Below are 26,010 nucleotides of genomic sequence, written 5' to 3' on the forward strand. Positions count from 1 at the left end.
TTTATAATATATTATTGTGAAAATTATGATAGTCCTACTTCTAAAATGGGGAAATTGAATTGGAGTTGCTAATTAACATGCCTGAAGTCATAATGGTAAATAGTGAATCTGGAATTTGATTTGGATTTTAGATTTTATTTTTCTCATTCTGATGTCACTTTATCCTGTTATAGTACAGTCTTAGCACATGGAAATGTATGGGGCCATACATAGAAGTGGTCGTAGGAGAGCCTAGAGCATAACTTTTGTGATGGTGAAATTAGCAGCAGCATCATTGCTGTTTGAAGTAGAGACTGGAAATGAATAGCACTTAGGATAGACTATCTAATAAGTGCGAGAGAAGAGGTTTAGGGAGAAAGAACTTTAAAGGAATAGAAAAGCAAACAAAAAACAGACACCCTTTCTTCCCACCTACTAATCCCAGTTCTTCTGGAAGGTATCCAATTAGCAGTGGGAGCAAAAAGTAGTTAATGTTTTCCAGTATTTGTTAGGTTTAGGGAGGAATCATACTGCAAAAACAGTAGTATTCAAAGTAATAGCATTTTAGTTGTGTAGAAGGCTTATTTGGGGAGCCTTTGTCACAACAGCAAAAATAAATTGGTGAAAGATTGGTCTTGTAGAATAAAGGGAGAAAGGTGGTTATATTCTTCCTTGCTTCTTGTCTAGACCAGTGGTTGGCAAACTCATTAGTCAACAAAGCGGCAAACCGTGGCTCGCGAGCCGCAGTTTGCTGACCACTTGGTCTAGACCAGCCGTGGGCAAACTACGGCCTGCGGGCCGGATCCGGCTGTTCTATCCGGTTCTCTTGCTCTCCCCTCCGCTCCTTTACTTTGAATTTATATTAGTTCACACAATCACTCCATCCATGCTTTTGTTCCGGCCCTCCGGTCCAGTTTAAGAACCCATTGTGGCCCTTAAGTCAAAAAGTTTGCCCACCCCTGAAGACCATTTAAAATTTATATTACATTTTCAAATAAGAGAAAGATAAATTCTCTGAGATTTGAGGGATTCTTCAGATAGCCAGCCACAGATAGAATGTGGATTTTGGAAATATATGTGATATTATCTACCTACCTAAACATAGGTAGATACTTGCATGAAAGAATCACCTGTTCTTATTCTTAGTCTTTTATTATTAGTGTTACTGTATTTGGTATAGAGAAGCAGAACTATTAAGTTAAAAAAAACAACATTGTAAGTATTATATACTATGTATGTTGTGTTAAATTCGTTGTTTCTAAATTCTCTAGTCGCAGAGATCTGTTTATCACAATGCCTACTATTGAGAAATACTTAAAGCCTATATTTAGGGGAAGTAAATTCATAATTAACTGTGCAGTGTGTAAAATAAGTTGTGATTGTGTCAACTTTTAATAGAAGAAAAAAATCTTTAAAATATTAAATGTTTTTAAATTTTTCTGTAACCACTGTAATATACTTAAATTTTTTCTATAGTATATTTAAGATTGATGGCTTTTAAACATAGTGTGAATCAAATAATAACTTTATTTTGGAATTTAAATAAAATATACCAAATTCCCTATACTTGTACACAGTTTTGAAAAAATGTTTTTCCCCCTCTCAAGTAACATTTTTGATGATCAAAGATTGGGTTTTCAGCCGAAACCGGTTTGGCTCAGTGGATAGAGCGTCGGCCTGCGGACTGAAGGGTCCCGGGTTCGATTCCGGTCAAGGGCATGTGCCTTGGCTGCGGGCACATCCCCAGTGGGGGGTGTGCAGGAGGCAGCTGATCGATGTTTCTCTCTCATCGATGTTTCTAGCTTTCTATCCCTCTCCCTTCCTCTCTGTAAAAATATCAATAAAATATATTTAAAAAAAAAAAAAAGATTGGGTTTTCAGATTCACACTGGTGGGTTTCTCTCCCTTACCTCCATTTCATTAACATTATTGAGGAGTAATTTACATGGAATTTTACTATTTTTTTTTAATATATTCTTTATTGATTTTTTGCATGGAATTTTAAAGTTAAAAAAGTAATCTTGGCCCTAACTGGTTTGGCTCAGTGGATAGAGCGTCGGCCTGCGGACTGAAGGGTCCCAGGTTCGATTCCAGTTAAGGGCATGTGCCTTGGTTGCGGGCACATCCCCAGTGGGGGTGTGCAGGAGGCGGCTGATTGATGTTTCTCTCTCATCAATGTTTCTAACTCTCTAGCCCTCCCCTTCCTCTCTGTAAAAAATCAATAAAATATATTTTAAAAAACCACAACAAAAAAACCTAATTTTGGCAGCTGGATAAAGCAGATTTTCTTTTCTTTTAAATCGCAGAAGATATTATGCCTTTTAAGAAAGGCATTTGCATCCAGCCGGTGTTGCTAGGTGGTTGAGCATCCACCTATGAACCAGGAGGTCACTATTAGATTCCAGGTCAGAGCACATGCCCCTGGGTTGTAGGCTCGCTCTCCAGTAGGGGGGAGTGCAGGAGGTAGCAGATCAGTGATTTTCTCTCATCATTGATATTTTTATCTTACCCTCTCCCTTCCTCTCTGAAGTCAATAAAAATCTATATATATAAAGAGGTAATATGCAAATTAGCCAGGACACCGTAACAGTCACAAATGGCTCAGAAGGAGGCCATGCATGCAGATGGGACCGGAGTGGAGACAAAACACACAGGGGGGCCCACCCCCGGCCCCGGAGCGGAGACACAACAAACGGGAGCCGCCCCTGGCCCTGGAGCGGAGACACAGCACACAGGGGCCCGCCCTCGCTGGGAGACAGTGCGCCAGCAGTCCTGCCTCTGCGTGTGAACTGCAGAGGAAACACCTTTTTTTACAGCTCATTGCCTAAGCTCCCTACATGCCACTCGCAGTGGTCTTGGTAACTTGGGTAATAACCCAAGAAGGTGATCTAGGGTTTTTCCACCTCACTCCTGGAGGAAAAAATGAAGGTCCGCTGCTGGAGGGGCTAAGAAATGTCATATCCTGCCCTAGCCGGTTTGGCTCAGTGGATAGAGCCTCGGCCTGCGGACCGCAGGGTCCAGGTTTGATTCTGATCAAGGACATGTACTTAGGTTGTAGGCTCCTCCCTGGCCGGGCCCCAGGTTGGGCTCATGCAGGAGGCAACCAATCAAAGTGTCCCTCTCACATTGATTTTTCTCTCTGTCTTTCCCTCTCTCTCCCACGCTCTCTAAAAATCAATGGAAAAATATCCTCAGGTGAGGATAAAAAAGAAAGAAAGAAAGAAAGAAATTTCATATCCTATGAAAGAGACATCTTGAAAATGCCTTAAGAAAGTTGTCATTTTTTCGTGATGAAGGAACAAGTCCGTGTTGATGAAAACACCTTGGTGGCTGCAGTGGCTGGCAGTGGCAGCAGCAGCGGGGTGATGGGGGTGGCGCCTTCCCCTGATCAGCCAGTATATATATGTGTGTGTATATATGTGCATATGCATATACACATATATGTATACATGTACACATATGTGTATATATATTTTAAAGAAAGGCATTTGTCAGGCTGAAGTTGTCTTTTTAATGTCAAGAAATAGGCAAACATGGGTCATATGGAATTTTATAAGAATAGTTATGTTTTAATGAAATGTGTGAGGATAGAGATTTTTTTTGTTGTTGAAATACTCCTAAATGCTTAGTCCTTCTTTGTGGAAACTTACAAACTTAAGCTTAAACTAATTAGAAAAAAATACCTTGGCTTTATTTTATGGTGATATGTTAATAATGTATTAATAATTGCTCGCATTTTCTATTTATGGGGCATTGTTTCAAAACTTAATACTATGTGGATAGGTTACTTTTTGGTACTTATTATTTTGGCTATATGTGTCTTATGTTTATAGCAGTTCAAAAAAAGATTTTTCAGAAATGGCTTTCAATGTTGCCCAATAGCTTGGAGCAGTGGTTGGCAAACCGCGGCTCACAAGCCACAAGCGGCTCTTTGGCCCCTTGAGTGTGGCTCTTCCACAAAATACCACGGCCTGGGCGAGTCTATTTTGAAGAAGTGGCGTTAGAAGAAGTTTAAGTTTAAAAAATTTGGCTCTCAAAAGAAATTTCAATCTTTGTACTGTTGATATTTGGCTCTGTTGACTCATGAGTTTACCGACCACTGGCTTAGAGGGATCTCTTGATGCCTACTTGCCACAAGAGTGGCACTTAATGAACTGTAGTAAATGGTTGGTATAATATTGACTCACTTAAGGTGAAAAGATTTCTTTCACTAAATTGTGAAGTATATGAGTTGATAGTGAGTTTCTCATGGTTTCTACTTACTGTCTACATAAAACTAGAGGCTTTGCAGAATCACTAAGAGAATTATTCTCAACATGACTTTGATTTGGCAAGGGTGAAGCAGACGTGTGTTGTAGAATGAATGGGATGCTTTCATACTTCCCATTATGTGGAGATGGTAGTTGATCATGGTGGTCAGTTCCATAGGCCTCCAGGCCACTGGTGACACACTATCATTGTTACTGTAAGTTTCAAAACTCTCCTTTATCCCAGACTTCTGATTATAGTATAAATAGCAACTCTCCCAAACATATGTCCCATTCTGCACTTATCACCATGTGACGTGTTTTTGTTCATTTGTCTCTGACCACTAGTATATAAGCTTCATGATGGCAGGGACTTTGTCCACTATTGTGTATTTCTAACTCTGAAGACTATATGGCATATTATAGTGTGCAGTGAATATTATTGAATAAAAAGTTTCTGTTTGTTCCTACTGATGTTTGGAAAGCTGTGGGAAGAAGGAATATAAAGATTCTGTTGTTCTTATTGCATTGGGGACATGAAACTTGTGTATTTTCTGAGTGATGTGGACTCTGGCAGAGAGGCTAACTGCAATCTTTTTTTTTCCTGACTGGGCAGAATTTAAATTGTTAAGAGAAGCCATGAAAATTCTCTTGGATTCCTACTTTTTAGACTTAGGCTTGACTATTACAGAATAACATTAACCTAGCTATGGGGAGGGTTTTTGCCTGCTATTTTCTCTTCTTCCCCCAAACTTCATGGGTAGAGAAATTGGCTTTTGTTTCACCTATATATCTACAAATATTTATACTATCATATTAACATGTGTGCAAGGTACCATGCCACACACACTGTGGATGAGAAAATAAAACAAAAGATTCCTAGGTTTATTTTTAACGAAATAAAGAATGAATGAGTCTGGATTGCTTAAAACAAAAATGGGACAGTCAGGTGACAGTTGAGTTCCTGTTCTTTAAGCATGAGATATTTTTGGACATAGAGGTAAAAATTTCTAATATCTCCAACTAAGACCTTAGATTGATTTTCAGAGAAGAAAGTTGAGAATCATTTGCATAGAGGCATTGTTGAAGTTAGGTGGTTAGATGATTTTCATGGTTGTGTTTTGGGAATGCTGGGAGAGAACCATAGTATAGTGCTCATAGAAGGAAAAAATGCAAATACACCAGGAGTGGGTGGTGGTAGTGTATTAATTCCGTCGCTGCATGTAGGCTCTTATTAGGTCACTTATAACTAGGATGACATATGTATTCCAAACTGGGTCACTTGAGAGTGAAAGGATGTGCTATTTGAATGGGACAACAGGTGTAAAAAGGACTACTCTAGGAAAAACAGGACACTTGATCCCCCTACTAATAACATACTTTTCTCCAGACTTAGTCCCAATTCCTTGAACCTTTCCAGATAAATTTGTTTTTTCCCTTTAGAGTACTCTGATCTGTCCTCGCAGATCCTCTCAAGCTTTAATACCTATATCCTGGTCTTGTTGGAATGAAAGAATTATTTCCATTTTTTTCTGCCTCCGACTCCCGCTGGACTGTTTCTGGTTTACAGCATGTGGAGGTAAATACACTATTCATAATGTGTTTTTAGTTGGTTACACACACACACACACACACACACACACACACACACACACGTTTGCTCTTTCATTTTTATTTTAAGGAAATCTGGTTTTGTGTGTTTCTGATCCAGTATTAGATAGTTTTTTGAGAATCCTGGTTATATCTCCTTAACTGGGCTCATGAACTATTAGTAAGTTCTTAGAATGTAATACAAAAAGAATTTGTAATTTGGCATTTATTCTTAAATTACTTGATACTTAATGTTTTCTTTCCCACAGAAGAGATTGTAATTCTAATCTTTCAATGGAGGAAAGGGGAATACCTTGTGTTTATACCATGGACATGTTGTTATTATTTTTATGTTGGAGCACTGTTATGCTTTTATTTTGTTTTTCTATTCATTTTAAATAATTTTTAAAATTCTTACATTAAGTGATGTGTTTTTATTCTATTAAGTAACTTTTTATTACCTTATATTTCCTGACAAAAATTGACACAAATAATAGTTCCTGTTGAGGTAGTGCTTATCAAAATATGATTCTCCTCACCTCTAATATCCTTATTTGGAATCTGGGATGAGAATAGGGTATCTAGATTTGAAAATCACCACTTTGGAGTACTAGAATGGAATCCTAAACAATCTTAAAATTAAGGACTTTTGTTTATAAGCCTGAACCTATTTTCGTTCTTGCCCAGAGTCCTATTGTTTCTCTGTATAGTGTTCCATCTAGTGGTAGGAATGCAGAATACACCAGAACACTAAGGAGAAGCTTTATGTTTCCAGACTATTTTTTATTTTTATTTATTTATTTATTTATTTATTTATTTATTTTTTTGTAATCATGTTCCAGGCATACAACTTCTTTTTTTTTTAAAATATATTTTTATTGATTTTAGAGAGAAAGGGAGAGGGAGAAGTAGGTAGAAACAATAATGATGAGAGAGAATCACTGATCGGCTGCCTCCTGCATGCCCCCAACTGGGGGTCGAGCCTGCAGCCCGGCATGTGCCCTTGGCTGGAATCGAACCGGGCACCCTTCAGTCCTCAGGCCGACACTCTATCCACTGAGCCAAACCAGCTAGGGCCAGACTTTTTTTATATTAATAACTAGAGGCCCGATGCATGAAAATTACTTCCCCCAGCTGCCGGCACTGGCTTCCCTCCAGCACCTGGGACCTGCGACCCGGGACCCGGGCTTCCCTTCTCCAGCTGCTGGCAGGCACCTGAAACCTGGGCTGCTTTCCTTTTCTGGCCGCTGGCAGGCACCTCAGATCTGGGCTGGCTTCCCTCTGGCCCTGGCTTCATCTAGAAGGATGTCTGGAAGGACGTCCGGTCTAATTAGCATATTCTCCTTTTATTATTATAGACTAGAGGTCCGATGCACGAAGATTCGTGTAAGAATGGGCCTTCCCCTGGCTGCCGGCACTGCCTTTGCTCTGGCCAGAGCTGCTTTTCCGCCTTCCCACGCTGCCCAGAGGCCCGGAGCGGCTGGGGTGGTGCTGAACGCCTGCGTCGTCGCCATGGCGCACCTGTGTATACAAATTAACCCGCCAGTTTTGTTGGGTTAATTTGCATACTCCTGATTGGCTGGTGGGCGTCGTAAAGGTATGGTCAATTTGCATCTTGTTCTTTTAGTGTAGATGCTTACATGGTAGACTAAAACTTTTTGTTAATGGGGAAACGACCCTTTCATTTGAAAAATAAGTTAGTGGCAGTGAATTCTGAGGGTATTCCAAGAGTACACCGAGTGGCCAAATTATTATGATCTCTGAACGCATAATAACCTGGCCACTCAGTGTATATCCTATATAATAAAAGGCTAATATGCAAATTGTCCCCTCGACCAGGAGTTCGACCAGCAGGCGGGCTGGCCAAACGCCCATGTCCCCTCCCCCTGGCCAGGCTGGCCAGACCCCACCCATGCACGAATTCATGCACCAGGCCTCATACACACACACACACACACACACACACACACACACACACAGTGGCCTGATTATTATGCGTTCAGAGATCATAATAATCTGGCCACTCAGTGTATATGTTTTTCTATGGAGCATTTCTATGATTTAAACTTTGTTCTGCTTTTTTTGGTAAGATTTTATGTATTTTTGATAGTTTATGGGTGAAGAGGCAAATACATAAATAATGATGGATACTTTTAAGAGGCAGTCAATTGGGCTGATTTGAAAAGGATGCTATATATATGATGAAAATTTTATGGCAATTCCATAATGATTTCATTAACTAAAAATTTATTTTGCACTTTTAAAATTAAAGTATGGACAATTCAAACTTGGCTTGTGTTCAGCTATGACTTAAGAGGCTAAATTTTAGCCAGACATTAATGTAGAAGTACCTTAGAATTAATTTTGTTTACTTAGTTCCATCTGATTTTTTTTCTTTTCATTCCCCCTTTAGTTCTGCTTCTTTCTCCTGCTACAGATATAAAGGAAGACAGTTCTTTCTCTTTTGTTGCTTTTCAAAGTGTTCTGAAGACAAGTAACACTTGATAGTTGTGTGGTGTATCCCCAGGAATGTTTCCTAAATCTGTTAAATTTTTTATTCCTCTTTTTAAAAAATAGTCGTTTATTTAGGTGGTCCTCATAAGTGCCTGAAACCAGTACTGATGGAGGTCTTTTCAGGTTAATGTATATCTTCTTCAAAATTTTTGTTTGTTTAAAATAGCCAGATAATGAGAGAATTTGTGAAGACTTACAGTAGCTTTTCCTTTGAACACTTGTTAAAAGGTGTGTGTGTGGGGGGGCTCTTCTTTTACACAGTGATTTTTTTAAAAAACCAGTTGAAAGGAAAGAACTTAACTCGGTTAAATATAATACGTAGTATTACCAGATTGTAGAGTTGTCTTTATATTTCTTAGTTTTCACATGTATGAATCTTTTATCCATTCATTTTGCAGAGAACACAGTAATAGAAATAGCCTATCTAGTTGTGTTAACAAATTGATTTTTTCCTACTTGTTTTTTTTAGTAAGATGGGACTTTGCCTTACTTTCTTTGTGAGTTTGGTAAAATGGGACTTTGCTTTACTTTTTTTGTGTGTTCTGGAGATTCCTCATAATCTATCATGGTGGGAGACTAAACTTCTGTTCAAAGTAATTTAAAATATTGGCCTATCTCTTTTAACAGTGGATACAAAATTTCCAACTGTCCTGTGATGCAACTTTTGTGCTTATACCACCTCTGCCTCACGTCCTTGAGGAAATAAAGGAACATGTTTATTGCTGTCCTTTCTGCCATTGAGCATAATGTGCTCCAAAGGGTCTAGAATGAATTACAGTACAGGATTGGTGTTGTGACATGAGAGGTGCTTACTGAGATTTGTAAAATTATGGAAATAATAGTGATATAGTTCCTTAGTGGTTGACAACCTGCTCATATGTAACTTAGTTACTGAATAATTTTGAAAGTATTCTTTTTTGCATCACCCTATATTTAGGAAAACAGTATATATCAGAAAATATACATCAACAATTTAAAAAATGGAATCTTACTCTGTTGTTTGTTTGTTTTTAACATGGTTTTGATTGAATATACTGTGAGCATTTCCCCCTGTTCGCTTTTTTGCTATATATTTGTTGGCCTCAGTATTTCATTGTCAGACTGCTGTCATTTAATGAATTGCCTACCATAATTGGACATGTCCACTTACATTGTGACTTAGGTCCCTTAGCTTTGTAGTACTTTTTTATTAAAGCCATTTGGATATTTTAAAAAAAATTTTTAAAATACTTTTCCATGCCTCCTTTTCTCCTCTTTTCAAATGAAATCAGTCCTGTTACCTGTACTGAGCATTCTATATCCTGTGAATCTTTTCCCAGTTTTTGTCTTAGCATCCAATTAACTTGTTGGTTAGATTTATTTCTTAAGGTATAAATTAGTCTGTGAAGTTAGTTTTTGTTAATTCTTATGGAAATTATGTTAAAGTTTAACGTATATTTCTCACAGAGGTCCCCACAAACTTTAAAGATAAAATTGTAACATTTACATTTTAATTTGTGACCCCTAACAAAAAAAAATTGAATGCAGTAAGATATAAGAGTTCATTGTGTTTCCCAGACATTTGACACTTCTGACAGGGCAGATCTCTCTCTGTGTGTGCAGTTTCTCTTGGCTTTAGTCTGATTTCAATGAGTATATTTCCTAAATACTTTCAAATTTTTGTTAAATGAAAAGAACGTTGCTGATCCTTTATATCAAAAATTCAAAAACTATTTTTTAAAAAATATGTTTTTATTGATTTTAGAGAGAGGACGGGAAAGGGAGAGGGAAACATTGATCAGCTGCCTCTTGCACAGCCCCCTACTGGGGCTCACAACCTGGGCATGTGCCCTGATCAGGAATAGAAACAGTGACCTTTTGGTGTATAGGATGGTGCTCAAACCAACTGAGCCACACAGGCCAGGGCCAAAAACTGTTTTCTTACCTTCTAGTCCAGCCGTGGGCAAACTACGGCCCGCGGGCCGCATCCGGCCCGTTCGGCTGTTCTATCCGGCCCGCGGAGCCGAAAGAGCGGAGGGTTCTCTTGCTCTCCCCTCCGCTCCTTTACTTTGAATTTATATTAGTTTACACAAACACTCCATCCATGCTTTTGTTCCGGCCCTCCGGTCCAGTTTAAGAACCCACCGTGGCCCTTGAGTCAAAAAGTTTGCCCACCCCTGTTCTAGTCACTGTTTCTTGGTGGATATTTGTTCCTTTTATTTGTATTCTTACCCAGGAAAAATTTCAAAGATCTGATTAGTGAAGTAACATTTTGATGAACCACTTAAATTACCTTCCAAATTGAGTATATCTACAACTTTTTAGATGATTGAAGAAATTAGTCTTATGTTATCAAAATTGTTTCTGAAGACAATTGCAAAAAATATCATTTCAAGCGACCCTTTTGAAAGAGATAGCAGCATTTGGCTAAATGATTATGGTATACTATAGGCCTGATGCACAAAATTTGTGCGAGAGTAGGCCTTCCTTCCCCCAGCTGCCAGCACCGGCTTCCGTCCAGCCACCGGCAGGCACCCAGGACCCAGGCTTCCCTCACAGCCCCGGCTTTGTCCAGAAGGATGTCTGGTCTAATTAGCATATTACACTTTTATTATTATAGATTGTTTTGAAGAAAGGACTAGTAAATATATATATGTGTGTGTGTGTGTATACACACACACACACACGCACACACACACACTCTAGTAGCCCATCGCGCGCAGTAGGCCACCCGCCGCTTCCACGGGAGCCGGCAGGAACCGCAGCGTGCTGCCAGGAGCCACGCTGCTTCCACGGGAGCTATGTGGCTTCTGCGGGAGGCAGAGAAGCGAGCCGCCGGCGCCCACAGGAGCTGGGAGGGAGCTGTGCCGCTTCCGTGGAAGCTGGGAGGGACCCGTGCCAATTCTGCGGGAGGTGGGAGGGAGCCATGCTGCTTCCATGGGAGGTGGGCCTGCTATCTCCTCTCTGGGCTTGCACTTGGCCGCTGGGGCTGCGGGCCAGCCCCCCTGTCCCCCAGAGGCCCTCCGTGGCTGGGGCGGGACGCTTGCCTCATTGTCACGGCGACAAAGCAAGCATTCTGCCAGGATGCTCACGCTGCCCACTCTCAGCGGCCTCCCCCCAAGGACTGGGGGACTCTGGCGGGGCTGAGGGGACTGGGCGCCGCCATCTTGTGGTTATGGGCGCCGACATCTTTGTGACGGTCAATTTGCATATCACCCTTTTATTAGATAGGATATATCCAACACACAAGATGGCTGCCCCCATGTGGACACAAGAGGGCCGCCACAAGATGGCCAGCAGGGGAGGGACCAGGTCTGCAAGGGAGGGCAGTTGGGGGCGATCAAGCCGGCAGGGGACGGCAGTTAGGGGTGACCGGGCCTGCAGGGAAGGGCATTTGGGGGGGGGGGACCCAGCCCTGCAGGGGAGAGCAGTTGGGGGAAACCAGGCCTGCAGGTGAGGGCAGTTAGGGGTGACCGGGAGGGCAGTTAGGGGTGACCAGGCCTGCAGGGGAGGGCAGCAGTTAGGGGTAATCAGGAAGGCAGGCAGGCGAGCAGTTGGGAGCCAGCAGTCCTGGATTGTGAGAGGGCTGTCGGACATCCCTCGAGGGGTCCCAGATTGGAGAGGGTGCAGGCTGGGCTGAGGGACACACTCCCCCCGCTCCCCCGTGCACGAATTTCGTGCACCAGGCCGTGTGTGTGTGTGTGTGTGTGTGTGTGTGTGTGTGTGTGTGTGTGTGTGTGTGTGTAGCCTAGTGAGTGCCTATTTAGATGGAAACTCTAGGCCTCTACATTTTGTAATGATGCATGCCATTGGCTATGTTGCCTGACTTTCTGTGGAAGTGAGCCCTAAGTACCCTAAGTTTCTAAGGTTAGTAAACTGCCTTGGGAGGTCTATACAGGTTTGTGGCCTGCATTAAGAATATGGCTATAAGATTAACAAAATTACTTATTAAAACTGATCACTTCTAAAATTTTTGTACTTTGCTAAATACTCTCCCCTGAATATGAAAATACTGTTTTGCATTTCATTACTTTTCTTACTGTTTTTGTTTTAAATTAATTAGAAATTTAGGACTTGCATTAAAGTGGCTAATTGAGTATTCACTTTGTATATATGTTTCCAAGAACCCTTATCTTTTACAAAAATTTAATTTTATTAATAAATTTGTCACTTAGCAGCAAGCTCCTGTCATTTTACCTGAGGGCAAGTGCCTTACATATGTTTATACAATTAACATTATCTACCCAAGACATTGTTTGCTAGAGGGACATATTAAATAAAAGAGAGAGCATTTTGTATAGTAGGGATTAGTTCCTTCTATCATCTCTGTTTGGAAAATTGCTCTTTGTTTCCATGGTAGGTCTAGTTTCTTAAATATTATAAATTCACATGAATTCTCATCTTGACCTAAAGCAAAGACCCTATTGATCATGAAGTAGTTATTTTTGTGTGGAGTTTAAGAATTGTTAATAATGTAATATTCAAGAAGGTATTTTAGTTTTTATATTCTTAAGGTAAATAGCTAAAACAAAACATAAGATGTATTTTTACTTTGGAACCCTTTTGATTGGTAAGGAAAATTTAATACCAAGTTTGTGCTTTTTAAGAAATGAAATCTCCTGGAGTGAGAATGGAAAAAGCAATAGCTATGAAGATTCCTGGGTTATGCTGGACTTTTCTTTGGAACAGTTTGCTTTTGGTTAGTCAGAGGTGGGGAAAACATTTCCTTCCTGAGTTGTTGGAGCTCAGACTTGGAAGCATTTTTAAGTTACTATAGTAGAAACATTGTGTGGAGGTAAAATTACTGCATGGAGAAAATAACTTGCTTGAGTTAAAATACTATGGAAAAGTATGTTCAACAGAGTTTGTGTAACTGTTCAGTTTTTTTTTCTCTCAGTAATATTTGTATAACTTCGGCTTTGCATTTGGTCTATGCTGGATTCATAATGTCAACATGAACTCATTTCATTTACCCTGTTATATGTGAATTGTTATATTTTAGTGTCTGAAATTATTTAACTTTTACGTGGCCATTCCTAAAACATCCTATATAATAAAACCCTAATATGCAAATCGACCTACCGGCGGAACAACCAGTCACCATGATGCACACTGACCACCGGGAGCAGACACTCAACGCAGGGAGGCGACCTGCGGTGGTGGCTATCAGGAGGCAAGGCTGGCCAGCGGGTGGCGCCAGGTTGCCAGCCAAGGCGGGTGCTAGCGGGGGGCCCCCGATAGCCCTGCCCATCGGTTGCCCCACAGATGGCCCTGATCGCCGGCCAGGCCTAGGGATCCTACCCTGTATATTGGGAACAGTCTCTTAGATTTAAAAATTAAAACCTGGCAAGGCTACTCTAACACTGAAAAAACAGGATGATGAAGTGTTGACATACACGCATGGACTTTGGCTTGCATATTTTGTGGTCAGCCCTGATTCTGACACTTAATAACTGTGTGACAAAGCCATTTACTTAACTTCTCTCTGCTTCAGTTTTTCCACCCATAAGATGGGGAAAATGGTACTACTGCCTCAGAATGATCATGTTATGTACTACTTTTTATAATCAGGGCAAGAAAATGTAGCCGCTCATACAACAGCAAGATGCCTTTCACTTGTATGAAAAGTATGGTCACTTGTGCATGCAACATCCTGGATTGCAAGTGGGATGTCTGACTGCTGGTTTAGGCCTGACTTCCCCCAAGAGGTCCCGGATTGCGAGAGGACACAGGCCAGGCTGAGGGACATCCCACCTCCCCATGTGCATGAATTTTGTGCACCAGGCCTTTAGTTGTTTTCATAAGCATTATAATAAAAATGTTTATTTGTTATATCTTCCTTAACTTGAAATTTTCACATGTAATGGGCTCAGCTTTTTCCCCCCAGTCTTCTGAGAAGAGCAGGTTGTTCAGATAGTTGTGCAGATAGTATTGGTTTAGTCTATGTAAAAATTAACACTTGGATGCTTTTTTTTTTTTAAAAGAAAAAATGTTAGGATTCTCTGTAGGCATACTAAAAACATGAATGATTTATTCAAATAGTAAGAGAGGTCACTGTACACGAGGCACTATTTTAGGCCTTTGGGGATATAGCAGAGAGGAAAACAGAGCTCTGTCCACATGGAATTTATATTTTAACTGGGATAGAAAGCCTTTAAATAAATTAGGATGAGTTAGGTCAGTGGTCGGCAAACTGCGGCTCATGAGCCACATGTGGCTCTTTGGCCCCTTGAGTGTGGCTCTTCCACAAAATACCACAGCCTGGGCGAGTCTATTTTGAAGAAGTGGCGTTAGAAGAAGTTTAAGTTTAAAAAATTTGGCTCTCAAAAGAAATTTCAATCGTTGTACTGTTGATAGTTGGCTCTGTTGACAAATGAGTTTTCCGAGTACTGAGATAGGTGATAATAAGTGGTTTGGAGAGAAATAAAGCAGAGTAAATAAGATATAGGGTGTAGTGAGGGTTTGGAGGTAGAGGAATATCCAGAGGCTTTGTTTTTTTTATATAAATATTCAGAGATGATCATCTAATAAGGTGACACTTGTGCAAAGATCTATAAGAATTAAAGTGAGGGGGCAAAGAGTATAGATATCTGGGAAAAGAGTATTCTAGGCAGAAGGAACAGCAGTGCTGGGCATCTGAGGTAAGAGTACTTGGCTTATGGGAGGCATTGCAAAGGAGACAGCAGAGTGATGCTAGGGGAGAGCTGATCACAAAGGAAATGTAACAGATTATATGTATCCTAATATACTGTAGTTGAAACTGAAATATATATGTTTGGCTTTATTTAAGATCAGGCTCTATCTGACTAATGTAGCAGTTTATTTAGCTCTGTGATGAATAGCATGGAAATTGCTAACAAAAATGTTTGCAGGCTCCTTTTCAGTTTTCTCAATCTAGTAGAAGAGAATTATTTAGAAGTAAATAATTATAGTGCAGAGTAATTCTATAGTGTAGAATTATGTGCCAGCTTTAACGACTGAGTGGAGGCCTTAGTCCAGCCGTGGGCAAACTACGGCCCACGGGCCGGATCCGGCCCGTTCGGCTGTTCTATCCGGCCCGCAGAGCCGAAAGAGCGGAGGGTTCTCTTGCTCTCCCCTCCGCTCCTTTACTTTGAATTTATATTAGTTCACACAAACACTCCATCCATGCTTTTGTTCTGGCCCTCCGGTCCAGTTTAAGAACCCATTGTGGCCCTCGAGTCAAAAAGTTTGCCCATCCCTGCCTTAGTCTGTGAAGGGGAAGACCTCACAGAGGGGAAGGGTACATTCATTTTGAAGAATGAGCAAGAATGGAAAGATTTGGGTGTAAAACAGCAAAGTGCATCACAGAAAACTATAAAGTGTGTTTGTGTTGGAAACATATTCAAAGAGGATATTGACAAGGATGAAATGTATGCTATCCTTTAAGCAGTGAGGAAATCATTGAAATTAAGCCATGACAGTGAGGAAATCATTGAAATTAAGCCAAACTGTTGTAGATCAGTTTTGTGTGTGGGGTGGGTAGTCCCCAAATCAGTTGTCACTAAAAGTAAAGATCAGTCCAGCCCTGACCGGTTTGGCTCAGTGGATAGAGCGTCAGCCTTTGGACTGAAGGGTCCTGGGTTCGATTCCAGTCAAGGGCATGTACCTTGGTTGCAGGTACATCCCCAGTAGGAGGTGTGCAGGAGGCAGCTGATCGATGTTTCTCTCCATGGATGTTTCTAACTCTCTCTTTCCCTCCCTCCCTCTCTGTAAAAAATCAAAAAAATATATTAAAAAAAAAAAGATCAGTCCAATATTTCTCAGTGGGGTGGGGTAGGTTTTTAATTGTGGAGTGCTAACTGTACATTGCAGAATAGTTTTCTTCACTCTTAATATATACCAGTAAAACCCCTCAGTGAGCATTGTTTTTATTTACTTAATTATTTACTTATTTAATCCTCACCCGGGGATATTTTTTTCCATTGATTTATTTATTTTTTTTTAGAGAGTGGAAGGGAGAAGGAGAGACAGAGAGAAACACCAAAGTGTGAGAGACACATCAATTGGCTGCCTCCCGCATGCCCAGGGCCAGGAGCCTGCAACCGAGATACCTGCACAACGCTCTGTCCACTGAGCCAAACTGGCTAGTGCCCCTCAGTGAGCATAATAATTTCCCCAATTTTTGAATGCTTCTAGGAGCAGTGGTACATTCTAGTTAAGAAATAAGTAAGATTTGGACTCTGGCTTTGTCAGTGATAGTGGGATGAAGAAGAGAAAGTGGAATTGGTGGAGGTTTAGGAGGCTTGGTACTGATGGGGTTTAGGGAGCGTATATACATACACAGAGAGAGGTAGGAGTACATTTGGAGCAGTATTGTGACAAGAAATTTTGTGACAGGTTTAATTTTGAAAACTAATAAAATAAGCCCGGCTGGCGTGGCTCAGTTGTTGAGCGTCGACCTATATGAACCAAGAGGTCACGGTTCACTTCCCAGTCAGGGCACATGCCTGGGTTGCAGGCTCCATCCCCAAGATGGGGTGTGCAGGAAGCAGCCAATCAATGATTCTCTCTCATCATTGATGTTTCTCTTTCTCTCCCTCTCCTTCCTCTTTGAAATCAATAAAAATATTTTTTTTTAAATAAAGAAAAAACTATTAAAATAAGATTCTGTAGAGTAAAATTACTATTGATGTGACCATGAGGAATTAACTATTATTTTTAAGAACTGGATGCATTATCAAGACAATTTCTGTAAGGATATAGGAAATTAGATTATGTAAAGATAAACACTGGAAAAAGACTAGGAATATAACTTCTTCCAAAGAAAACTTAACTTTGGAAATGAGACAAGTACAATATATTTTCAGTGCCATAAGACAGGTATAAAGTACTATTCAAGAAGATTCAGAGAAGGCAGAGATCATATTCTGTTTCTTACTATCAGGAGCTGAACCATACACAGCAGGTTGAATGTGCTATTTAATTTGGTTGCAGTAGTCTGAATTGTGAAAGCCTTGTCATGCTTCTGTTCCATGGCACTCTGACTGTTGTGCTTTGTTCTTTAAGCATTGTTGGCCAGGGGTAACTGCTTATCTAAAATGGATTTGCTTATCAAATGTTACTTTGTATAATAATTGGACCTGTTAGAACAAACATTTTTGAAAGATTGTAAGTAGATAATTGGTCTTAGTTACATTGATATTTCTTGCTAGCAATCAAGGCCAAGTTAGGTCACTTGAATTCATACTTAATCATTATGCACTGAATATTAAAAATGGGCAAACTGCTAATGAGTCATGAATGACATCAAATTTTTCCCCCTTTATAGTAGTTACAACTGAGATATTCGTAGATACTTTAAAAGTAAAAAAACTAATTTCTGGGTCTTCCTCTCTATTCTATAAGTTGGATCATATTTTGTATTTTCTTCTTTGTTGAATTTGCCAATAATAATCTCTTAAGCAGATTGGAGGTGAAACTTTGTGGTCTTAAAGAGCATTTTTTTGTTTTGTTTTTCCGTTTTGGTGCTAGAAAAATTGTGTATTAGACTATTTTATAGTAATGTTTTCTAGTTTGAAATATAAAATTGGAACTTTTATTGTTTTAACTTTTTCAGGGTAATATTTAGTAGAATTCCTGGATCATTTCTTATTTGGAAATTTAAGTCCATTTTTCAGTTTTGTCAGTGTTAGCTAGTTGCTATCAACTGATATTTGAGATAACTCAGTATAATGGAAGGGAGAAAAGAATGAGAATCATTCTACTCTCTCAGAGACCATACAACATATCTGTTATCTTTCTGTTAGTTCAAACACAGTATTCTAGGACCTTCAGCTTGTTAATACTTCCACATATATGACTTCTTTAAAAGTTTTTTTAAAGGTAGAGATGAATAATAGTAGTAACTCTGAAGGTTTATCAGTAGTTAAAAGAACTGTGAAAGTTCCTCAAGGCTTTGAAATAATTTCCTTTGAGATAAATAAAATACTTGAGGGTGAATTACTCTCTGGGGGAGTTTGATTTACTTTCTGGTATTATTGATCATTTATGTGATTCTAATCATACCCTGTTTACTTCTCAGGTAGATTATAGTGGTCTCAGTTCTTCTTCTGAGAGGTTTTTCACAACTTTTCCAAACTACCTATTGTTGCTCACTCTGTTAGATCTTCCATCTGTTAGCATGCAAATCTGGCATTAACAATAAACTAAAGCCAGAGAATAAATTAATCTTTTTCCTTTTTATTGCAGACTTAATTCAGTGCACAAATGAGATGAATGTGAACATCCCACAGTTGGCAGACAGTTTATTTGAAAGAACTACTAACAGTAGTTGGGTAGTGGTCTTCAAATCTCTGATTACAACTCATCATTTGATGGTATATGGAAATGAGGTAAGCATAATTTTTGGTTAACAAGCATACTGGTGTGTGGACTGATTGTTCATTTTCTCGCCCTGAAACTTCAGCAACTAAGTAATATAGGTAGAAAGAGCAAGGTGTCTAAGGAAAAAATAATTGTATAATTTGGGCAAAGATGGCTTGTAAGCGGGAAAGCAGAAAGTGGATCAGAGCACAGAGGGCTTCAATAATGGGATCAAGAAGCAAAGATTAATGTCTAGAAATGGGTTCTGTAAATAGCACTAGTCTTTGCAGGCCTTGTACATGGACTGTATGTTTGTCTATATCCAGTTGCTTTTTTACTGCAGGCCAATCAGGTTTGTCTTATATAGTGTCTGTGGAAGCACTTTGCCTAATTCATGGGTGTGATGGCCTTTTGCTTAGAAGGACTGATTGAAGAATGCCTTCTTCAGCAGAGACAACATGTGTAGCTGAAGTCTCTTTTACCCAAAAGGGAACAAATAAGATGCACAAGCTTTTTCAGTTTAATGTTTGGAGAGAATCATCTTTTTTTCTATGCAAGTCTAGGAACTCATTTTTGAGTTCTTACCTTAAATGACTTTCTCAGCCCAGTATACTTAACTTCTAAAATTCTGTTAAAAGTAACATTTAAAATAGTGTTAAACATTTGCATGGAACTAGACAGTCTACATTGGTATGTATCTTAGAAAAATGCTGCCCACTGGGAAATAGCTTCCATAGAGATGGCGAGGGGCTTTTGTCATTGGTATTAGACTTCTGAGCACAATTACTTTCATTTTAAAAAAATGTATTTTTATTGATTTCAGAGAGGAAAGGAGAGAAATAGAAACATCAATGATGAGAGAGAATCATTGATTGGCTGCCTCCTGCACGCCCCACACTGGGGATCACCCGCAATTTGGGCATGTGCCCTTACTGGGAATCAAACTATGACCTCTTGGTTCATAGACTTTCTGACATCCATCACTTATTATTTTGAGCTTTTCAGTCATGAGACTTTTCTGTCATCTGTGACATATACCAATAGAGCTTCATTAAAATTCAGAATTAAAACAGGAATTTACCTACAACTCTATCATTGCAACAGATCCATTTGCAATTTTGGTGTGTTTTGTTTGCTTGTTTGTTTTGGTCCTTGTCCGAAAGTATTTTTATAGTTGTATCTAGATGAAATATTGTTTTAGCTTTTTAAAAATATTGCATCATAAGCATCACCATGTTCTATGTTCTTTGTATTTATCTTTAGTTATTACATAGTTGATCATATACTCCATGATTTTCTTAACTGTTCCCTTTGCTAGAAAATTTACATTTTATTATTCACTGTTTTAACACACATTGACTGCTTTTATTTGTAATTTTTAAGTTTTAATCACTATTTCCAGAAGTGTTACTTGAAAATGAATACTTAGTCAATAGGCATGACCATCTTTAAGACATATATTACTATATGTTACTCACTTGCTTTCTAATTCATTATACCCAGTATACAGAGTCAGTAGAAATGCTTGGATATATTCATTTCAGTGTAACTTGAAACCTTTTCATCTTAACTAGGGTAACTTATCAGTAATGTGTTTACTTAATATCATGATCATTTAATTGAAAGAATATCAGGTTTATATGTACTTTTAACTTTTTAAAAAATATATATATATATATCTAGTCGACTTTTGAACAACATGGACTTATATTTCATGGGTCTGCTTATATGTGGATTTTTTTCCAGTAAATACTGTAAATGTATTTTCCTTAAGACTTTTAATAACATTTTCTTTTCTCTAGTTTACTTTATTGTAAGAATATCTAATAACTATAACATACAAATATGTGTTTGATTGTTTGTTATTGGTAAGACTTCCAGTCAACAGTAGGCTAATAGTTAAGTTTTGGGGGAGTTAAAAGTTATAGTGTATTTTTTTTTTTTTTTTTTTTTTACTGCTCTGGGGGTTGGCACTCCAACCCCTACATTGTTCAAGGGTCAACTATAGTTTATTCTTTAAAAAGAAAAAGCTACACATATAACCAACTGCAAAGCCAGATAAAGAGGCTGTAAATGAGATAGATAATACTAGAAGCAAAACCTTGATAAAGGCATTTTACTGTCTTTCCTTACAATTGACTGACAGGAAGAGAAAGATAGCATTTCAGTATGGTTTTTACTCTAGATAAACTCATGTTTAGTTTCCCTTAAGCAGCCAAGACAAATTCAGTGCTCTGTTAATTTTTTGTGCTAGTTTATGCAACCCTCAGGTTTTCACATTGGCAGTTGTTATTAGTCTGTTGAGAGAGTACGCATAGGATCTTACTGTGCTGTTGGGAATGCCAGTGGTACTCAACTAGGGCAAAGGAGGAGAATGATTCCCCCCACCCAGGGGACATTTGTCACAACTGGAAGGAATGCAACTGGCACCTAATGGAGAGAGGACAGGGATGCTTCTAAATGTCTTACAATGCATAGGACAGGTCATCACAAAAAAGAATTATCAAAACTTATGAAAATCAGAGTCTGATATTGCCATTTGAACAAGTCATTTTAGGATAAGTGATGAAAGGTGAGTCTTTGATTGGTTTGTTTAAGGTGATCTCAGATAAACAAGATTGAATTGAGAGCAATAGAATACATCCTAATTGATGGTAACCCCCTCTGCATACTTTAAAAAGAAGAAAGGAAATCCTAAGGAGAAGTGAAATTGAAAGTTGCTTTAGCTCTCTTTTTTTTGAGGTTGTATGTAATGGGAAGTTAAGATAGTGTTCTATGGTAAGCATTTTGGAGAGCATTTAGAGAATGTGAACTTTTACATATATGCTGACCCAACAATTCATCCCTAACTATGTGTCATGAGAAACTCTTATACACTTGCACATGGAAACCAAGTACAAAGATGTCAATTAAACATCCTATATAATAAAAGACCAATATGCAAATCGACTGAACAGTGGAACAACCAGTCGCTATGACACGCACTGACCACCAGGGGGCAGACGCTCAATGCAGGGGGAGCGCCCCTCAGCCAGAAGCCAGGCTCATGGCTGGCGAGCTCAGAGGCGGTGGTGGGAGCTAAGGATTTCCTACTGGGGAGCGGGCCTAAGCCATTAGTTGGACATCCCCCGAGGGCTCCCGGACTGTGAGAGGGCACAGGCTGGGCTGAGGGACCCCCCAAGTGCACGAATCTAGTACACTGGGCCTCTAGTTGTTAATAATAGTGAAATTGGCAAGAATTATAGTATCCATAAAGAAATTAATACATAATATTTTAGTAGTTCATTGAAATACTAGAACATTTAAAATGAATGAGCTAGATCTACATAAATTAAATGAATAATTCTTAGAGAAAAGTTGTTACAAAGCATATTAGAAAAGAAGTACAGTATGATATTTCTATAAATTTAAAATAGAAAACAAAATGATGTAGAGTTTCTAGATACTTATATATGTAGTAAAATTATAAAAACGTGGGAGTGACATAAACTATTCAGAAAAGTGATTGCCTCTGAAGAGGGAGAGAGTGGGAATGGGATTAAAGGTGTGTGTCTTTAATAGACTGTAATTTTTGACTCTAAGATGCTCTAAAATGAATATTTTAATGTGTTTAATCTGGACAGTGGGTAAGAGGGTATCTGTAATATTGTTCTTTTGTATGATTATAAGTATTTTTGTTTTTTAAAAAAGTTAGATGCCTCCTGAGTATGATTAGCTGTAGTCCAAATATGCTGGAAAAAAGGACAAAATTACAGATTTCGATTTAAATGTGCCTTTTTCTTTTTATTTTGGCTTAAATAGCTGTGGCATTAGTCCTTAACAAATTCCTATATGCCAGTGAAAAATAAGTGTTTTTAGGTTTGCTAACTAGTTAATAGGAAGTCTGAGGATGATAAATTTAAACTAGATAAGATTAATGGAATGTGTTAACCACTTTTCTCCCTGATTCTCAAATTAGAGTTTGTTAGATGGCAGTATAACAAATAATTTGACATAATTATTTGTTTTTGTTTTTCCAGCGTTTTATTCAGTATTTGGCTTCAAGAAACACATTGTTTAACTTAAGCAATTTTTTGGATAAAAGTGGATTACAAGGTAAAGACAACTTACTTATAGAGTGCTCCTGTGTGATGATTTCTTCAGAGTTGAACTCTTTTGTCTTTTAGAACATGTGCTGTAGAGGAACCTTATTTTAGTAGTTGTAGCGGGGAAAAAAAAAGCCACTGTATTTTAATGTGAAGCTTAAGATTGACTTTACAAGTTGATGTCCAAAGTTCTTTGCAAAACAGTATAGGGTAATAGTTTGAGAGCATGGATTCTGGAACTGAACTGCCTAGGTTTGCAATCCATCGGTACACATACTTGCTATATGAACTTGAGCAAGTTACTTCTCCTCTCTGGGTCTGTAAAATAAGGAATAATGATAGCACTTATGCTATTAGATTTGTCACGAGGCTTAGCCTAGTTAATAAATGCAAAGTGCTTAAAACAGTGCTTGTCAACAAGAAACACTATGTACATGTCTGCATTCATTGTTAATGTTATTGTTTTATGTTTTATTCCAAAAAATGTAGTCGGGAATATTATACATTTAGTAGCAAAGGTAAGCAGTGTTTTATTCAGATGAATTGCTCATTGATACATCTGTTATTTTATCTTATTTTACTTTTAATTTAGTGACTTGAAATTGCTGTAATCTTCTGTTGTAGCCTTCCATGCACATTTTGTCTTTAAAAAATATATGTTTTTGTTGATTTCAGAGAGGAAAGGAAAGGGAGAGATAGGAACATCAATGATGAGAGAGATTGATTGATCAACTGCCTTCTGCATGCCCTCCCAAAATCTGGGCATGTGCCCTGACCAGGAATTGAACAGTGACCTGGTTTATAGGTCGATGCTCAACCACTGAGCAACACCAGCAGGGCACATTCTGTCTTAATAGGATCTATTTTACTTAGTTCCAGAACTAGTTCATTAGCATTATAAAATGCCAACTCTAGGAATAACCTCATAAAAGATATACCAAATGACTTGGGAATATCCAACAGTAAGGCTCTACCTGGGAAATGTCTTTAGAGAAGGTGAGATTTGTGCTAGGCTTTGAAAAATGGATGGAAGAGTTGGCTTACACAAAGTACATAGATATACACGGATGTGAAAGAATGTGGGGTATTTGAGATTTATAGAACAGGTGATTGTGAATAGAATGTGTGGTTGATATATTGGAGAATATGTAGTGGCAGATGGCTCTCAAGAAGCTGTTTGGGGCCAAAATTAGGCACAGAAGGATTTGATAGAGTTGGGATTTTGTAATGCAATGAGAAACCACCAAAGTTTTTTGAGTTGAGGGCTGAGGGGAGAGGAAATGTGTGTAATAAAGGAAGCATCATAGCTCAGTGCAGGTTGGATTAGAGTAGATAAAGTCTTGAAGACATCAAGACTGTTCTGGCCATCATTCCGGTCATCTAGTGGAGAGTTAATGAGAACCTAAATTGTGGCTCTTGTGGAAAAAAACTTCAATAGAATTTAGTGACTAGCTCTTTTTTGGTTAGGGACTGTCCAGTTCAATACTTGTTTACTTTTGGCTGGGGTCAGGGTTGGAACCTGCAACCAAGGTTCGTGCCCTTGATCAGAATCAAACCCTCCACCCTTTAGTCTCCTGGCCGATGCTCTATCTGCTGAGACAAATTAGCTAGGGCTGGCTCATCTTTTTATTTCTGCTTCTCCCCTTATTCAGTTTATTTGAACTAAGAGTCTGCAGAAAATAATATGCAAATTACTACTCTAGAGTAGAGTATATGCATATGTCCAAGTGAGTTTTTTGTGTCTTATTAGCCATTTTCTTAAGTACTGCTAGTGATACAGGTGTTTTTAATATGTTTTTATTGATTTCAGAGAGAGAAAGGGAGAGGAAGAGAGAGATAGAAACATCAATGATGAGAGAGAATCATCTATAGACTGCCTCCTGCATGCCCCCTACTGGGGTCCAAGTCCACAACCCAGGCATGTGTCCTAACCGGGAATTGAAATGTGACCTCCTGGTTCATGGGACAATGCTCAACCACTGAGCCACACTGGCCAACCCAGTGATAAGGATTTAAGACTTTCATTCCTTTCATGTAGAGAACAGTTTTTAGGCCTTTGATTGAAAGCTCATTTTCTAAAGAGATTATAAAAATAAGACTGAAACAGTAATTAAAAGCATATAATTCAGTGGTGTTTTTGAAAAGTAATTTTGATTGCTGATGTATTTTGTTAGGTGGAGTCTTGTATGTTTTATTAAATATATACTGGGTGTTATGCTAGATGTATATAAATATAAATAAGCTTCTTGTGAGTTAGATATATACTGTGCACATCTATTAGCTTTGAGCTGTATTTGGATTAGGAATAATGTGGGAGCACAAAGAGTTCAGGGAAAATTTCAGAGATTGAGACTTGAAGGATGAGAGGTATTTCCCCCAGTAGACAGGATAGAATCAACTAGAGGGAACAGTGTGAACTAAAGAGCTGAGGAATGTGAATGTGTAACATCTTATCAAATATACTAGTGGCTTTGAGAAATTATGAAGACAGTGGGGGTTTTTTCTATTTTATTCACTAATTTTTCTTCACTTGCACTTAGTAGGTCTTGAAAAAATATTTGCTGAATAAATGAACTGGTGATTATGTTAATCCTGTCACTTTACATTTTCTTTTTGGTTGTTTTGGTATTGTCCTTTTGAAGTAGCAGAGATCATCAAGTAAAGTTAAGTTTATTAGATGCAGGTGAACCAAAATAAAATGGACCTGCTTTTCAATGAGGAACAAAAATTTATAGAATTCTTTGAATCAGGCAATAATTACAATACCAGATTTTTTTCCTTTTATTTATTTATTTATTTATTTATTTATTTATTTATATTTTATTGATATTTTACAGAGAGGAAGGGAGAGGGATAGAGAGCTAGAAACATCGATGAGAGAGAAACATTGATCAGCTGCCTCCTGCACACCTCCCACTGGGGATGTGCCCGCAGCCAAGGTACATGCCCTTGACCGGAATCGAACCCGGGACCCTTCAGTCCACAGGCCGATGCTCTGTCCACTGAGCCAAACCGGTTTCAGCCCTTTTATAACATTGATTAGATTTTATGTTGCTGAAATTTTCAGATCTCATGATTGTAACGAAACAAAACTTTAAAATGATTTAGGTATTCATTTAGAAAGTTTTATTGAAAACATAAAATTGTTTTTTTTGTTGTGCCTTAAACTTGCATATTGACATTTCTGTCATTGTACCATATACACTTATTTTCTGTAGTTTTTAATAAGGTTGGCATACAAGGGCAATGGTTGTTCTAAATAATTAAACAACTAATAATTTCTTAGGTATGAA

At 38.6% G+C, this 26,010-nt stretch overlaps 1 protein-coding gene across 24 annotated transcripts in view; it reads left to right on the forward strand.

Annotated features, from left to right (window-relative positions):
- The window catches only part of PICALM (phosphatidylinositol binding clathrin assembly protein), a 119,015-nt gene that overhangs the window by 20,256 nt on the left and 72,749 nt on the right, over positions 1–26,010 (forward strand). For all 24 annotated transcript variants that reach the window (XM_080641830.1, XM_080641853.1, XM_080641848.1 and 21 more), the window contains exons 2-3: positions 18,519–18,661; positions 22,652–22,727. In XM_080641830.1, coding sequence (XP_080497956.1) covers positions 18,519–18,661; positions 22,652–22,727 — 219 coding nt within the window. The remainder of the gene's footprint in view (positions 1–18,518; positions 18,662–22,651; positions 22,728–26,010) is intronic.

This window comes from Plecotus auritus (genome assembly GCF_963455305.1).
Source record: "Plecotus auritus genome assembly, chromosome: 9".
NCBI lineage: Eukaryota > Metazoa > Chordata > Mammalia > Chiroptera > Vespertilionidae > Plecotus > Plecotus auritus.